Source organism: Microcaecilia unicolor, chromosome 8, assembly GCF_901765095.1.
Source record: "Microcaecilia unicolor chromosome 8, aMicUni1.1, whole genome shotgun sequence".
NCBI lineage: Eukaryota > Metazoa > Chordata > Amphibia > Gymnophiona > Siphonopidae > Microcaecilia > Microcaecilia unicolor.
In genome coordinates this window covers 172,057,116-172,073,609 of record NC_044038.1, presented here as the reverse complement: position 1 = coordinate 172,073,609, position 16,494 = coordinate 172,057,116, and the positions used below count along the sequence as shown (strand labels likewise).

At 41.9% G+C, this 16,494-nt stretch overlaps 1 protein-coding gene across 1 annotated transcript in view; it reads left to right on the top strand.

The window, feature by feature from the left end:
- LOC115476372 (rap guanine nucleotide exchange factor 6-like) overlaps positions 1-16,494 on the top strand; it is a 274,393-nt gene that overhangs the window by 222,253 nt on the left and 35,646 nt on the right. Inside the window, 5 exon segments of the mRNA XM_030212715.1 lie at positions 3,400-3,548; positions 6,913-7,153; positions 9,054-9,437; positions 13,053-13,264; positions 15,280-15,403. Of these exon segments, the coding sequence (XP_030068575.1) occupies positions 3,400-3,548; positions 6,913-7,153; positions 9,054-9,437; positions 13,053-13,264; positions 15,280-15,403 (1,110 nt within the window).

Sequence of the window (16,494 nt, the reverse complement as noted above, 5' to 3'; positions counted from 1 at the left end):
TTCATCTGCCATTTGGACGTTTCATTCTTCCGATTTCATGAGGTCCTTCCTGCAATATTTCACAGTCCACACTATTTTAACAACCTTGAATAGTTTTGTATCATCTGCAAATTTAATAATCTCTCGCATTCCGATTTCCATATCATTTATAAATATGTTAAATAGTACTGGTTCCCAGTACCGATCCCTGTTGCACTCCACTGTTCACCCTTTTCCATTGAGAGAAATGACCATTTAACCCTACCCTCTGTTTTCTGTTCAGTAACCAATTCCTAATCCACACTAGAACCTTGCCTCCTATCCCATGAGAAGTACCCCCACTCAGAGTAAAGCAGGTTTTAACCCAAGCTTATTCATTCATGGCTGTGCAGGTGTTAAGCTCCAGTTAAGCTCTCAGTATAGCAGAATGATCCTAAAAATGTATGCATTTGTGGTCTTAAAATATTCCCCAAAAGCTGTTAAATTTGTGATTGAAACTTCTCACAGGTGGGTACTTGTGTATTCAACTCTGCTCTAAATCAAGCAGGTGATAAGGGAAAAGGGCTTTTGAAACCAAAGCTAAGTCTTCTGTTTTTAGCACAGTTTGAAATTAACCTCACGTGGTATATGAAGTGCTTCAATTAAATTGTTTTCCATCTCCTCCTCCCCTCCTCCTCCAAAACTCATTTTAGCACTATTCAAAAGCACGGTGCATCTTTTACACATATCTATGTATGCCATATATGTAAACCTAATGTGTTTGATTAATTCTCTGTAAGGGCTAAAGACCATTATACTCTAATGCCCTGTCCCATTCAGGTGTTGGTGAGAGCATATTGGACATTTTCTCTGCCCTAAGGAATGTTTAACACTATTCTTATTTGGAAATATGAGTGCTTTGGGGGTAAGAACGACAGAGGTTGGTGGCATATTGTAGACTAACAGATTTATTGAGTCATATGCTTTCAAGGTTGAGAGTCCACTTGTCAGGCCCAGGTTCCTTCCACGTCTCTTGGGGCCTCTGATGAGGTGAACTGTTGGGTCCTTGGAAAGCTCACACTTCAATAATCTTTGAGTCCTTCAGCACCACCAGCCTCATATATATATATATTATTTTTTTTTTGCTACTGCAAGCTAACACAGCTAGCCTCCTGGAAATATTTGTGGGTGGGTGTGTTGACGTATTATTTAGGCATTTATATCTTGCCTGAAACCAAGGTAGGTCATGTCAAAGTAAAACAAATCAAGACACTCCTTGGCTGCAGCCAACCTTTTCCTGTTACTGAACTCCTAAATAGGTGGCTTGAATTGCTGACTTCATGAAGCCATCCCTGTGGTCCAAATGCCTCAGCAAACACATGACATTTGAGCTGTTCTTTAAGGGCTTCTTTTACAAGGCTGCGCTAGCGATTCCTGTGCGGCAAATGAGACGAAACCCGTAGGAATTGAATGGGCTTCCTCTCATTATGCCGCACCGAGAATCAGTAGTCCCTAAACTTGTTAGTATCAGAAAGTGATCTGATTGCACACCCAGGGTCCTGCTACGGGCACATATGTGTCTCCCAAGTACCTTTTTACTGAAGGGTATATTAAATCTAAAAGCACTTCTGATCATATTGACCGGTTTGGCTTGTAGACCTGCAAAAAATGCGGAGCATCTTGTTGCAGTGGCCTGTGCATCATAAGGATTTGAATTTCACCTGCAATTTGGTGGGAACAGTTTAAGCCAAAACCATTTTACATAAAATCTAACACTGTTTTGAGCTCATGAGTCAGTTTATTACATCGTGCACAGTAACTTCTTCCCCCGCCCCCCCTTTTTGTTGAGCAGATATATTTCCTATTCTTCCCATCAGGCTTTCAGTATTTCCTGATTCTTTCCTGTCCTTTCCAAGAATACGCAAGGCAGGAGTCCACCGTGGCTGAGAGAAAAGGCAGCAGGTTGCTTAGCACTGCCTGCAGTGCAGCTCTTCAAACCAAGCTGCAGGTGTCGCTATGAGGGCAGCCTTTGGCTTTCCTTTCCCACAGTGCTGTGGTGTTTGATATAAAGTTTTTAATAGTTTTAAACTAAACTGCTTTGGACCTGGGAATTAAATGCAAGTCCCTCCCTGTCACTTGGCACACTGCAAAGCTGAGGTGCACAGTTGTGTGGCTCTGAGGGTAACCAAATATTCTTATTGTAAAGCAAATCACTCAGATACTTCAGATAATATTTATTCTGCGTGCACAGAATCAAAGGCTTTTTTTTTTCTTTAAATATAGGACTGGCATTATGTACCTTACACTTGAGTGCTTCAACCTCCCCCTTGCAATACAGAGTATTATTTTATTGCTCAGATATGCATTGATTCAACTGTAATTTACGGGCTTGTAAATATTTGCTCAGCCTTATGTTCATGCTCTTACATTTGTTTTAATCCAGGGTTTTATCAGGGCAACATAAGTGTCTATATGCTTTTAAAAATAGGCTCCCAGAGTTATTCCCAGTAGTGCACAGATGTTCTCATGCAAATTTGCATCTATTGCAAGGCAGGTACAGCTTTGTATGTACGTGCACACACCTTGCAACTCCGCCCCAGTTCCACTCAAATACCGCCCCCTAGGAAAGCCTATGGACATATTGCATTAATGTACCTATGCTCTCGGGTACCTGTGTGCACGTATTCACTCATAGCCATTTTCCATGTGTAAAACATGCAGAAAATGCTTTATAAAGATTACCACATTATGGTATAGGAGAGAGGTTTTGAACATCCAATTCTATTGATACAGTGGTGTAGCCAGACACCTAATTTAGGGTGGGCATGAAATCTTATCTCTTCCATCGCCCTTCTTGCCTCTTCCTGGTGCCCCCCCCCCCCCCCAAACTCAAAATAGCAATCCTGGGTCGGCGGGAATCCCCATGCCCTGCCAGTCGAAGACCTCCTCCCAGCCAGAATTCTTCCCACCTGGACAGCTCCTGCCACCGCTGGCCCTTGCTCATGCTCAGTTTTCACACATTCACACGTGAGCAAAAACAGGAGCATGCATGGAAAGGGCAGGAGGGGGGGGGGGAGGGAGGCAGTGGTGTTGGCTCCTGAGCAATACCATTGGCTTCGCTGGTTGGAAGCATTGTGGCCAGGAGGAGGTTTTCAGCTAAGAGAGCACCAATTTTGGGTGGGTCTAAGCTCAAAATAGGCAGGCCCCCAGCCCGCCTGGGCTTACCTGTGGCTACACCACTGCTGTTAATATATGGGAGAAGGGGAAAAAAAATCCCTGCCTTAACTGATGGGAGATGTTTCTGTTATAGCGGCAGCTGAAGATTGGTGTCTAATGCTTCCTGCAACTTTTCAGTTTCTTGAGCAGGTTAAATGTAGACCTTCTTTTCTCACTACCTCACCCCCCTCCCTCTCCCCCGTTTATATTTTTGCAGTGATGCAGCATCAGCCACTCTCAGGATGACAGCATCGTCGGGACCCACCAGTGCAGACACAGTGTAGCTATCATGCCTATTCCTGGTACCCTGTCCTCCAGCAGCCCTGACCTCTTGCATCCTACCACCAGCATGCTGGATTTCTCTAATCCTTCAGGTAAATAAACCCATCCTGCTGTTCAAATAAATCCTCAGAAACTGATTAGTCATGCAGCATGTCAGTGGTTGATTTTAAGATCTTAAAATATTGAGTAAATGTGAGGTTCTTAAGTTTACCTAGCTGTGTTCAGCTGTTCCAGGCTAAAGGAGGTAGATTAGTAAAAGAGGGGGGAAATGCAGAGCTTCAGAAAGGCATAGGGCTTGCTCTTTGGATATTTTATTTATTTAATAGGATTATTTACCACCTTTTTGAGGAAATTCACCCAAGGCCAATGTATAGCAAGAACAATTTGGGAATTAGCAATAAGCAATTTTCAGCAGAAAAAAAAATATTCAAATAACAGTGCACATTATACTACTAATAATAATTTCTGTAGCTTTACTAGATGTACACATTGCTTTCTCTGTCCCTAGAAGGCTCACAATCTAAGTTTTTGTACCTGGGGCAGTGAAGGGTTAAGTGATTTGCCCAAGGTCACAAGGAGCTGCAGTGGAATTGAACCCAGTTCCCCAGGATCAAAGTCCACTGCACTAACCATTAGGCCATTCCTCCACCTTTATGGTATAGTATACTACTTACAATGTCAACACATATACAATAAAACATTTTGATAAAAACAAAGGAAACTATAGGCCGATAAAGACCATATGGCTATCCAGTCTGCCAATCCATGCCATCTACTCTTCCTCTCACTGCCCTAGAGATCCTTATGTACTTGACCCCAGCTCTCTTGAATTCAGGTATTGTTTTTGTCTCCACCACACTGAGAGCCTGTTCCACGAATTCACCACCCTTTCCATTGAAGATGTCTGAGTCAATCCCCTTTCACCTTCATCCTATGCCCCCTTGTTCCAGAGCTTCCTATCAATTGAGAGAGATTTGCCTTCATTTGCATTTATGCCGCATTGGTATTTAAATCTCTCTATTATATCTCCCCCTACCACCTTTCTTCCAAAAAATACATATTGAGATCTTTGTTTGTCCCCATACTCTTTATGATGAAGACCACTGACCATTTTAGTAGCCTCCCTCTGGACTGACTCCATATCTTTTTGAAGGTGTGGTCTCCACAATTGTACACAGTATTCTAAGTGAGGTCTTACTAGAGTCTTATAAAGGGGTATCATCACCTCCTTTTCTCTACTGGCCATTCCTGTCCCTATACCCAAGCATCCTTTTACCTTTCACCATTGCCTTTTCTACCTGTTTGGCCACCTTAGATCATCACATACGATCACACCCAAGTCCCACTTATCTTTCATGCACAAAAGTTCTTCACCCCCTAAACTATACCATTCCCTCAGGTTTTTTGCAGCTCACATGCATGACCCTGCATTTTTTTAGCATGAAATATTAACTGCCAAATTCTAGACCATTCCTCTAGCTTCACTAAGTCCTTCCTCATGTTATCCACACCATCAGGGGTGTCTACCCTGTTGAAGATTTTGATGATATCTGCAAGAGGCAAACGTTATCAGACAGCCGTTCAGCAATATTGCTTACAAAAATGTTAAAAGAAGCAGCCCAAGAACCAAACATTGTGGCACAGCACTGGTAACATCCTTTTCCTCAGAATGAGCTCCATTTACCATTTATTTATTTATTTATTTATTCATTCATTCATGACATTTATACCCTACATTAGCCTGAAATAGACTCAAGTTCAATGTGGCTTACAAACAAAACAATAAAGTGAATAAAAAATAATAATGTACACAATTTAACACAAATTACAATAAGTTCAAGAAGCAAATTAATACATTACCCTCTGTCCCCTTCCACTCAATCATTTTAGGGCCCATACTGAGGGCACTCAGTTTGTAGGATAGTAAGGCTGGGCTGTCTTACTCAGGACTGACATAGTTAGCATTGTAAATAAATAATAAGAACATAATTGTCATAAATTCAGCTCCACTGCAGTTTTTAATCATTGAGTCAAATTGCACCTCACAGGTGTCTAATACAATTTTTCTTGGTCTGGCTGTGCTGCTTCATGATAGCATTGGGTTTTAACTCTTTGATTTCCCCAGCGCGCCACACAAGAGCTACATGACAAAGTTCCGTTTTATTTCTGCAAATGCATCTTTAAAGACATCTGGGGATGTGCACGTTTTCTGTTTCTGTAGTTAATCAAGATCTAGAATGTTGCGTAGAAACTTTCTGCAAGCCATTTGCATTGACTGGATACAATTCATGGAGTATTGATTGTAGGGGAGGCTATGTGTTGTTGTTGTTGTTTTTTTTTGGCATGCAGAAAGGAATATAAAAACATTCATTCTTGCTGATATATGGCCAAGTTTAAAAAAAATAATGTGCATTATTGATTTTGTATTCATACAAATATGTATGTTTGTTTTTTACTGCCTCCAGCTGCTGGCTTTTATTGTAAGTACCTTGAATATAAGGCACATTTTTTTTCACAGTGGAAAAGGTTTCTCAGAATTGCACTGTTAGCAAATGTTAACCATAGCCTTCTGAATTCATATGGAAGCAATACACTGCATTTCTTTCTGTGTATACTATTGTGGGCCTGGTACATGCTTTGTTGGTGGAACAATACTTTTGAATTCTCATGCCTGAGCATGCACCTCGATACTGAATGACAGTCACCCATGTGGAAAGGTAAATAATCTAAGGGGCCCTTTTACTAAGCTGCATAGATGCCAACATGCGCCAATTTGGAGTTACCGCCAGGCTACCGCGTGGCTCTTGCGGTAATTTCATTTTTGGCGCTCGCCCGAAAAAGAATTTTTATTTTCTGACGTGCGTCAAGTGGCATTTGATGTGCATAGGTCATTACTTCCCGGTTACCGCGTAAGACCTTACCGCTAAGTCAGTGGCTGGCGGTAGGGCCTCAGACCCAAAATGGATGCGTGCCAATTTTTATTTTGCCGCACGTCCATTTTTGGCAAAAAATTTTAAAAAGGCCTTTTTTTTTTACAGGCTCGCTGAAAAATGGATCTGAGAATGGCCAAAACCCACACCTACACTACCGCATGCCATTTTTCAGCTCACCTTAGTAAAATGAACAGAAAACATAACACATTCAGTAATTAAAAAAAATACAAACTCTTATCTATAAAAATCTTACTTTGTTGTCCTCCTTTTCCTTAAATCTGTCGGCCATTGAAAGTTTCTTAACTCAATATTTCACTTATTGAAGTAAGATCCTAGCTTTGCCACTTTCTTTATTTTAGAAATGTATTTATTGAACTAATAGACAATCGTCAAAAGCAGAGTGATTACAGTAAAGATCAATCCCAAAAAACTCCTTACCCCACCCCATTCCAACTTTTAAGAGATAAATATGTGTCTTACATGGGTATGTGTGTGTGTGATTATTTTTTTTTTGTTGTTGCAGATATCCCAGATCAGGTCATAAGAGTTTTCAAAGCTGATCAGCAGAGCTGTTACATCATCATCAGCAGAGACACTACAGCTAAGGAAGTTGTCAGCCACGCCTTGCACGAGTTTGGCTTGACAGGGGCCTCCGAAACACATTCCCTGTGTGAAGTTTCCGTCAGTCCTGAAGGAGTCATTAAGCAGAGGCGGCTTCCAGACCAGTTCTCTAAATTAGCAGACAGGATCCAGCTCAATGGAAGGTACAAGTGTTCTCTAATGCTCTGCTTCTCCAAAGTTTAAATGTTCACCAGAAATGAAAGACCTCAGATGTTCAAGGAGAGCATCAGCTGGTGAAGTTTCACTGATCCGGTATGTTCCTGGGAAGTGTTTAATATACAGAATAGAGGTCGACTGAAACTGTTGAAACTGGGGGAGGGGGGGGGGGGGGGGGGAACAGTTTCAGTCGACCTCTGTTCTGCATATTAAACACTTCCCAGCAACAAACCTTTATTCGACTCCGAAGCTGCTGCTGAAGCTGTCTCAGCGTTTTTGGTCGAAACTGAAAACTAAAATTTGATTGTGTGAATGTGAACCAATGAGGCCTACTGGGATTGTCAAGAGCTCTCAGTCAGCAGCCTTCTGCTAAACTCACATGAGCTTATTATCCTCCAGGTCCAGGAACTGATAAGTACAGGCTGACAACTGGGAGAACCATTTTTTTTTAATTTATAGAAGTTTTTATTAAGCATTGTAAGACCAAAACAGAACATCCTCAGCTCAGTACAGTACAAGAGTCCACACTTATGTGTAGTCAAACAGTACATGACATAGAGAAAAACACCATCAAAACCACAGTGCTATTAAGAAGGACTTCATAAGAAGTCTGACACGTTTAGGTTCCAAAGTCAATGCAGATGTAGTTCAATATTCTCTGAGACAGGACCATTGTGAGAATGTTAAAAAAAAAAAAAAAAATCATGATTACCAGCTTTTTATGCTTACCTAACCTGTGCACAAGTAATCTGAATTAGTTGGGGCTTGTACAAACTCTTTGGTTTGACTATTGATGTTATCACTGCATGGATTACTGTGGTCAAACACATCCTTTTATATATGGAGAGAGATTTTTTTAATTGCCGCAGGTGACAGAAACAGAGCAAGCTCAATCTCTTAGTAGTCCCGGGGCAAACAAGTGCATTGAGCTCCTTCCATCATAATATAAGTATTTTTTTATTTTTTAAAGATTAAACATTGCAGGCTTTTTGGTAATAGGCTGCCTAAGTGTAGCTGTTCACCTTACCTAACACAGGTATAGTGGACTGGCTGAAGTAATGAGCTGCTCAAAATTATTAGGGTACGGTGACCTCGATCGACAGCACGGCCAGGATGATGGATCTTTCAGATATTGCAAAACACGGGGGGGGGGGGGGGGGGGGAGAATCATCTAGATGCAGTATGAGCAAAGAACTTAGGGTAGGAAAGTGATGCTCACAGTAGATGCACTTACAGATGCAAATTCGCCCCCTGCTGTTACCAAAGTAAACAAAATGGGATTTCTTTGCCATTGTGTCTCTAGGTTTCTCTCTCTCTGTACACACATATCTGACCTGCAGCAGAGTTTTTGAATGGATGGCTGTTCTGAGAAGTACGGCGTAGAATAGAATAACAATTTAGTTCAATGATATGATGAAAAAATAATGAAGCGACTTTAGGGTTTAAAGAAAACACAGACTTTTCTGCCAGGTTCTTAGAGTCACAGGTGCACATAACAATAAAATTCATCAAGCCAGCATTCTTTTGTGTGTTTTCACAAGCTTCAATGGTTCTGTTACTTCATAGCTTCAGAAGGAGCAACCAAATAGAAAAAGAATTTTATTTAATTCCCCTCGCTAGGAGCTGAAAGCCAAAGTCACATGGAATCTGTTAGACGGGCCAACTCTTTCATTCTCACTCTTTTAGGCTTTGACATGCATGTCCTTGTGTCCAGTTAACATTTCTCTGGATTGAGAATGATAAAATGATGCTGTACCTTCAAATCTCTTATTAGGAATGTTGGGGGAAAACAAAATTACTAGAAACAATGGCAAAGAAACTGTAGCACATGTGCACTTGCAAGTAAGCAGGACATTTTCATAATTTTCCTATCATTTTTACATGAAGGTATTATCTGAAGAACAACATGGAAACGGAGACTCTGTGTTCCGACGAGGATGCCCAGGAGCTGCTCAGAGAGAGTCAGATCTCTGTCCTTCAGCTTAGCACCATCGAGGTAGCCACGCAACTGTCCATGAGGGACTTCGACCTCTTTCGTAACATTGAACCCACAGAGTATATTGATGACTTGTTCAGACTGGACTCCAAAACAGGGAGTGCTCGCCTGAAACAGTTTGAGGAAGTGATTAACCAGGAGACATTTTGGGTCGCTACAGAAATCCTGAGGGAGGCCAACCAGATGAAAAGGGTGAAGATAATCAAGCATTTCATTAAGATCTCCCTCCACTGCCGAGAATGCAAGAATTTCAATTCCATGTTTGCGATTATAAGGTAGAGTATTATTCTTTGATTTATATTTTGCATGCTCATAATCTCTCATGGGGTGATGATTCATACTTTAAAGAGACACTGAGGAGTTGTTGATTCCTTACTTTCCTGGGTGTGTTTTATATTCTAGGACCAAAATTGCTGCAGGGCCATGGGGGGAGGGGGAGGCAAAATTCCCCAGGCCTGGTCTTGGGAAGCTTCTGCCTGCCTGCTTCCAGGTCTGTCCTCTCCTGCTCCTGCATGCTGCCCAGCACCTGGATGATTACATTAGCGTGATATCGCATTAATGCAATCATCCAGGTTCCGGCATGGACAGGAGCAGGAAAGGATAGACCATGGGAGCAAGCAGGCAAGAAGAGACTTGCTGGTGCCAGGCCCAGGTCCCCTCTTGGAGGCAGAGACAGAAAGGTAAGGGGGTGGGTTGGAGTGGCGGCAGTGGCATAAGTGGGCTGGTGCTGGCCCGCAGCAGTCCGGTTCTGCCCCGGGCCCAGCAACAAGGCCTCCCCCCCCCCCCCCCAACCCCCACTTTGGCATTCCCTCCCCATGTATTTATGGTATTCAGACCAATCTTGCAAGGTTTAGAAAAGATCTTGTGAGGTATTTTTGGATTCGTAGTTGTATTGCTGTATTTGACTGTGGATGTGAATTTAGGACTGTTTTATATTGTGTGTGTTTAATAAGATTGCATATTTAGGTTTGTATCTGGTAATATTATTTTGTGGCAGCATCTGTACATCACACTTATTTTCCTTTAGAAGGGCGGTCGAACTAATATTAGGAGAAAACCTGAAGCAGTGTGACTGGATCAACTTGAATAGTGACCCAAATTACTAGAAATATTTTGTTCAATAACAAATGAGGACAGAGGGCTGTAAAGTTCTGTTTTGACATGTCTTAGTGACCATAACTGTAATTTTGTTTTGGGGGGCCCCAGCATTTTTCTCTTGCTCCTTTGGGTTACCAGCTCACTTGGAACCAGCATCTACCGGGTTACGTTGTCATGAGCCTTCATTCAGAACAACCCAGGGTATTTGTCCAGTTTATAAGAGCCATCCTCCCCCCTCAATTTCCATCTGGTCCTGCCATCGGAGAGCCTTGGCCAGGGAGTTGCACCCCGAATCTAATCGTCATCTCCACTAATTCTATAAGTGCACCAAGTGGGGCTCAAAGGGAAGTTAAGTGCCAAGATGGGGGTGAAATGACAGGCACCTAAGTGCACTGAGGCGCTATTCTGTGCATAGGGGGCCGGGACATGGGCATTCTGACTATTTTGTACACCTGCCATAGAGGTTTGTATCTAAATTTAGTATTCTAATTGTGGATTTACACTAGTATTTCTATAATGAATTAAGCACACAAATTTGGTGTTATAGAAGAGTAGCTTAGCACCTAACATTTAGCACCTTTTATAGAATTGCCCCATATGTACAAAGGCTGAAATCCATTTCCCCCCCACCCCCCCTTCCCACCCATGGGCTGAAAATGCTGCCTTTGCAGATTCCCAGCTGGGCTGGAAAACAAAAATCCAGCCAGGGCATCCAACCCAAGTGTACAGAGACATTGGAATGACATGCACTGTGGAAACGGGCTGCTCTGGGCTTTGTTTCATTCATTTTACGGTTCCTGATTGTCTGAAGTTCACTAGCTTACCTTATAGATCACCATGTGGTGCAGTGAAACCACTCTCTTGAACAGAACCTGCAAGCAGAGCTACTATGTATCTGTCTGGTTATAAAGACTTTCGAGAGCTTTTTAAATAAATGAGCATTGTGCAGTTCGTGCCTTGCATTAAAACCCTTTAGTGTCCAATGTTCCCATCAATCTGTTCCCATATGGCTTATTATGGGAACATTGGACACTAAAGGGTTAACTTGCAAAAATGTTTATAATTGATTTAGTTATGTAATAATATATATAATGTACACTGCTTCTGGGTGGAAAACAGAGCTAGTCTCTTCTCTCATTATGCTATTAATTGAAAATAACAATAAATCTAATTGACTATTTAAAGGTTTATCTTTTTTTTTTCCCACCTGTTAGTCTTTATCTGCTCCTTGGGCTTCCAGTTCAAATTTGGAGCTGGCCAAAGGTTTTTCCCTTTATTTGATGTCCCCTCTCAGCTGTCTTTAGGCCAGTTATTGCAGTGACAGTGTGGGGCCAGAGTTTTTATACCAGGGCTCGTTCAGAATCCTACAATCATGGGCCTTAAGATCTAGATTAAACACTGGTCTACTTAATCTCTCTCTCTCCCTGCCAATTGTGGGGCACAGACCGCAGAAAGCTGCCCGACACCAATCCTACTTCCCAACTACTGGAGATGTCATCGAAGCCCACTCCAGTTATGAGGTCATTTAAATTTTGTATGTAGTTAAGAAAACACATAGTCAGATTATTGGCATTTATATACAGATGTGCAACATATGCACGTATTTGAGAGACAGATGTTAACACCCAGTTGATAGAATCCCTGTTGAACATGTCAATAAATCTCTTGCCTCTAGAGGTTGTCCCTCCAGAAGCTGGTTGGAGGCATGTTGATGGGACAGTATGGCAGGGCAGGCTTTACTGCTCTTCAGGCTATACTGCACTATTTCTATGAACTCAAGGAGGATTTTATTTATTTATTAATTAATTAATGAATGACGTTTATACTCCACATTAGCCCGAAAGAGATGGCTTACAAACTTTTTGGCCTCCAGAAAGATTATAAAAACAAAATAGATTTTTTTGTTGTCATATCTTTAAGGCAGCATTTACTTCCGGGATATAAGTCTAAGCTGCTTTTTTTGGGTTCTGCCGTTATTTTTGCAAGCATCACAAAGAGCATTATATACATAATGGATGTCTGATTAACTCATTCCCTGGTTTGATCTGAAGTGTCTCCTGTTTTCTGGCTTAGCTGCTGGTGGTGCTGATGGTGCTACAGAAGCAGTACTACTACTACTACTGATCATTTCTATAGTGCTACTAGATGTACACAGCGCTGTACACATTATATACGGGTACTTTCTCTGTCCCTAGAGGGCTGACAATCACTTTTTTGTACCTGGAGCGATGGAGGGTTAAGTAACTTGACCAAGGTTACAAGGAGCTGCAGATGAAATCAAACCCAGGTTGCCAGGATCAAAGCCCTCTGCACTAACCATTAGGCTGCTACTCCACTCCATTGTTCACAGCACCCCCCCCCCCCCCCACCCCCAGAGGTCGAGGAGGAGTCATGTTCATTGTTTGAGGGTGACATTTAGTTGTTGGATATAGCGCCGTTTGCAGGTTTCCAAAGAGAACCCTAATGTATATCCCCTAGCTCAAGGGCCACCCTTCAATGACTAGATTAGGTACTTTGGGGTGAGGGATGGGAGAAGGTTAAAGAACAGAAAATAAATCTTCTGTTCTTAAACCTTCTCCCATCCCTCGCCTCAAAGTACCTAATCTAGTCAGGTAATTGTGAATGAAAGCTCATGGCACCAAATCCCAGACCCAACTCTGATTAAGACGGAAGCCCAAAGGAGCCAGGAGAAATTGCCAGGTAATTCTCCCCTCCCTTGCCAAATAACCTCTTGCCCTTCAGTTACTTAGGGGCTAATGTTTTGTCTTGTTTTCATGGTAACTATTTTTTAGTGGATTAAACCTTGCATCGGTCACGCGACTCAGAGGCACCTGGGAAAAATTGCCGAGCAAGTATGAAAAGCTGCTGCGAGACCTCCAAGATCTGTTTGATCCGTCTCGAAACATGGCCAAGTACCGCAACACGCTCAGCAGTCAGAGCATGCAGCCTCCCATCATCCCCCTCTTCCCAGTCGTCAAGAAGGATATTACATTTCTTCACGAAGGTATCTCACGCACATCACAACCGTGCTCACAGGCTCAGGAGGATATTAAAACCACCTGTATTGTAATTTTTCTAGACCACAAATAATTAAAGGGTTTTTTTTTTTTTACTAAAATGTATTCAGCCCGATATTCAGCGCTATCTAATCAGCCAGTAATAGTTCTAGGCTAGTTAAATAGCGCTTTAACTGACTGATGCGAATATTCCGCGGGAGATAAGCTGATTATTTCCCGCTGAATATTTGCAGTCAATGCTTATTGGATAACTGGCTATATCGCGTGATATAGCCGGCTGTCTGCTAATATTTAGTGCATTGCTGGCTAAGTTTGGCGGCAGAATTATGCCACCGAAATAGCAGGCCTTAACTGGCCTGCTCTGAATATTGATTTGGCTGGTTAAGTTGAAATGGCCAAAAATAAAGTGGAAATTCAGTGCTGGTCATTGGAAACAGCCTGGTATTGAATATCTGGGCTGACCGCTGACTGCTAGAGTCAGCCTGGCTAACTCCTGTGGTCTTGATATCGGCGTCATTAAGTCTTGGGCCTACTGTTCTATAATGTGGGATTCTAATGTGTGGTAAGCCCAAAACTAATATTGCATCAAGAAGAGGTGTTCCCATTTATTTTCATTTCAGATTGATTTGATTTTATTCATTTGATATACTTCTTAACACCCGAATGCTCCAAAGCAGTTGATGGCATTACAGTAAAAACAATATAAAAATATAATATACAACAATTGCAATACAATAGGGTAGTAATTATTGTGCGCCAATGTCCCCATTAGTGCATGGTATCTGCAGGAAGATAATGCGGGGCCACTTACTGCTTCTTATTTTGGGGGTGCCAGTTAACACATGCTAAGTATAATGCGCTAGCTGCCAAACGCTTCCATGCCCACTCTCCATCCATGTCACTCTCCCCCTCAGAGAAAGTTCAGAGTACAGGCTGCGTCAGGGGCATACAGTACATTTACAGAAACCTTCCTCCAGGGCTTTTTTTTCATTGCTGGAAACACCTCCTCCCAGCAAAGGACACTGAGGCTTCTGTAAATGTACTGTATGCCCCTGACGCATCCTGTACTCTTGGCGAAACATGACCATGTCGGGCATCTGAGTGTGAACCCTGGGAGCATTAATACGATTTATTAAAGACTGCATTTTCTTCACCGAGGTTGGCTTTTTGTTTTTGCTCCATGGTGGATATTTTGGACAGATTGCCTTCTTGTTTTCTTACTCCTAGATTCAGGCTGCCAACATTTATGCCAGCTCAGGAGCAAGGGTTACTGTTAGTTTATTAACTTTGTATGTAAATTGTGATTCCACCCACGCTGTGCTCAAACTCTGCCCCAGAACATGCCTACGTCCAGTTGCGGGTAACGCATGGTGTAATTTTACAAAGCGGCGCTTCTTCTGCTGTCTCCCTATACTCTGGGTGGCAGCTTTTGTCGGCCCATTGCGTTTTGAAGTGGCAGTTCCCGAGGAAGCTTTTTAAGTGAAATGGAGGGCTCCATTGAGTATTTGCCCTTTCAGTTAAGTGCCGTTGTGTTTTTGTTCCTTGACTGCTACTAAAATTAGTGTACGTTATTATAAGAATTGACTACTGAAAATTTAAAAGTATGTGGAGGTTTTTCTGACTTACGATGGCAGTTTATGCTTGTCTTATTTTGGGCTGTTATATCACCCCTCTGAAGTCTTCCTACCACATTTGGACAGCAGTTTTGAGTGTTTTTAACTTGCACTTTTAGTTTGATTTACCTTTTGGGTGGTGGTAATTTTACTAAAACGTTTTTGTACTTGCCTATCAACAGTGTTTTAAATTCAAAAAAAATGAATAAAATAACCTCCCATGTGTGTTGTACTGATGCATAATAGTCCTAGAGGTTTTTACATCTACTGTGGGAGAATAACTATAAGTGAGCAAGACAAATTGCTTGCCCACCTGAGCAGAAGTATCCAAATGTTGACGTAGCTTATTAGACGAAGAGCTGATGTGTTGCATTGTGCCAATCCCATAGGGAATGATTCCAAAGTGGACGGCCTGGTAAACTTTGAAAAGCTGAGAATGATCGCTAAAGAAATCCGTCATGTCATCCGAATGACCTCTGCCAACATGGACCCCGCCATTATGTTCCGACAAAGGTGAGTGACAGGATGATGTGCGATGTTGCCGGACTGTAGGGTTCCTCTATGTGCACGTTACTCACTTTTCATTCTTGACTTTTGAGAAGTTTTGGACAATGAACTTTGCTTTGTGTTGCGTCAGAATCACCAACCCATGTTCTGCTTCCACACTTATCTGGTTTGTTGCAGTTGCCTAAAAGCAGATTAGATTTTGCCACTTACCACCAGAGGAATGAGCCTGATCGTAAGTTGAGCACCTGTGTTGGGTTCAAGTTGAAAGAAATGAGTGTTCGTTATACAGGCCACATTCGTAGTTTGTAGGCAGTTAACATATGAAAGATTATTTTGTTGAGTTTGAATACATTTGTTTATAGCAGCATAGTAAAAAGTTAACAATGCCCTTACTTCTGGCCAAGTTGGGCTTTTGATGAAAATTTGATTTATTTCATTTATTTTTAGCTCACATTTTTACACTGCTATTTCAAGGCATGTTACATTCGGGTACAGTGAGTATTTCCCTGTCCCCAGAGGGCTTATAATCTAATTATGTACCTGAGGCAGTGGAGGATTAAGTGACCGGTCCAAGGCCACAAGCAGTGTCAGTGGGGTTTGAACCATGGTCTCCTTGGTTGACATCCTTCTGCTCTTCCACTCATTTGATGCATAAATGAATGTTTAGTTTGTGTCCAGTAGCAATTCACATGCTTTTTTAGGTTATCAGAGAGTCAGATGTATTAAGCTACACAGATATAAACAGGTTACTGCCAGTATATATCTCTGGAGCCTGTGTCTGCTTTGATTCCTGTTAATTCACTCCTGTTATTCATATGAACATCCTTATTTTCCTTGATCAGACTGCTGCTACTAAAAATCTACTTCACGAGAGATTGCATTTAATGGAGAAAGACCATTAAATGTTATATATGTAGTTTCAGTACTATGGTTGTACACCTACATGAGCTGCTGTTGTGTCCCTTCCATGACAACTGAGCGTCATTTTGCACAGGGAACCGGCTTTGCATGTTTTTTTGTTTCTTTTTTGTTCGGTTCTGCTCTGCATCTTCTCTCTCTCTGATTCTCAACTGTGATCTCTTTTTCCTTTGCTTTCC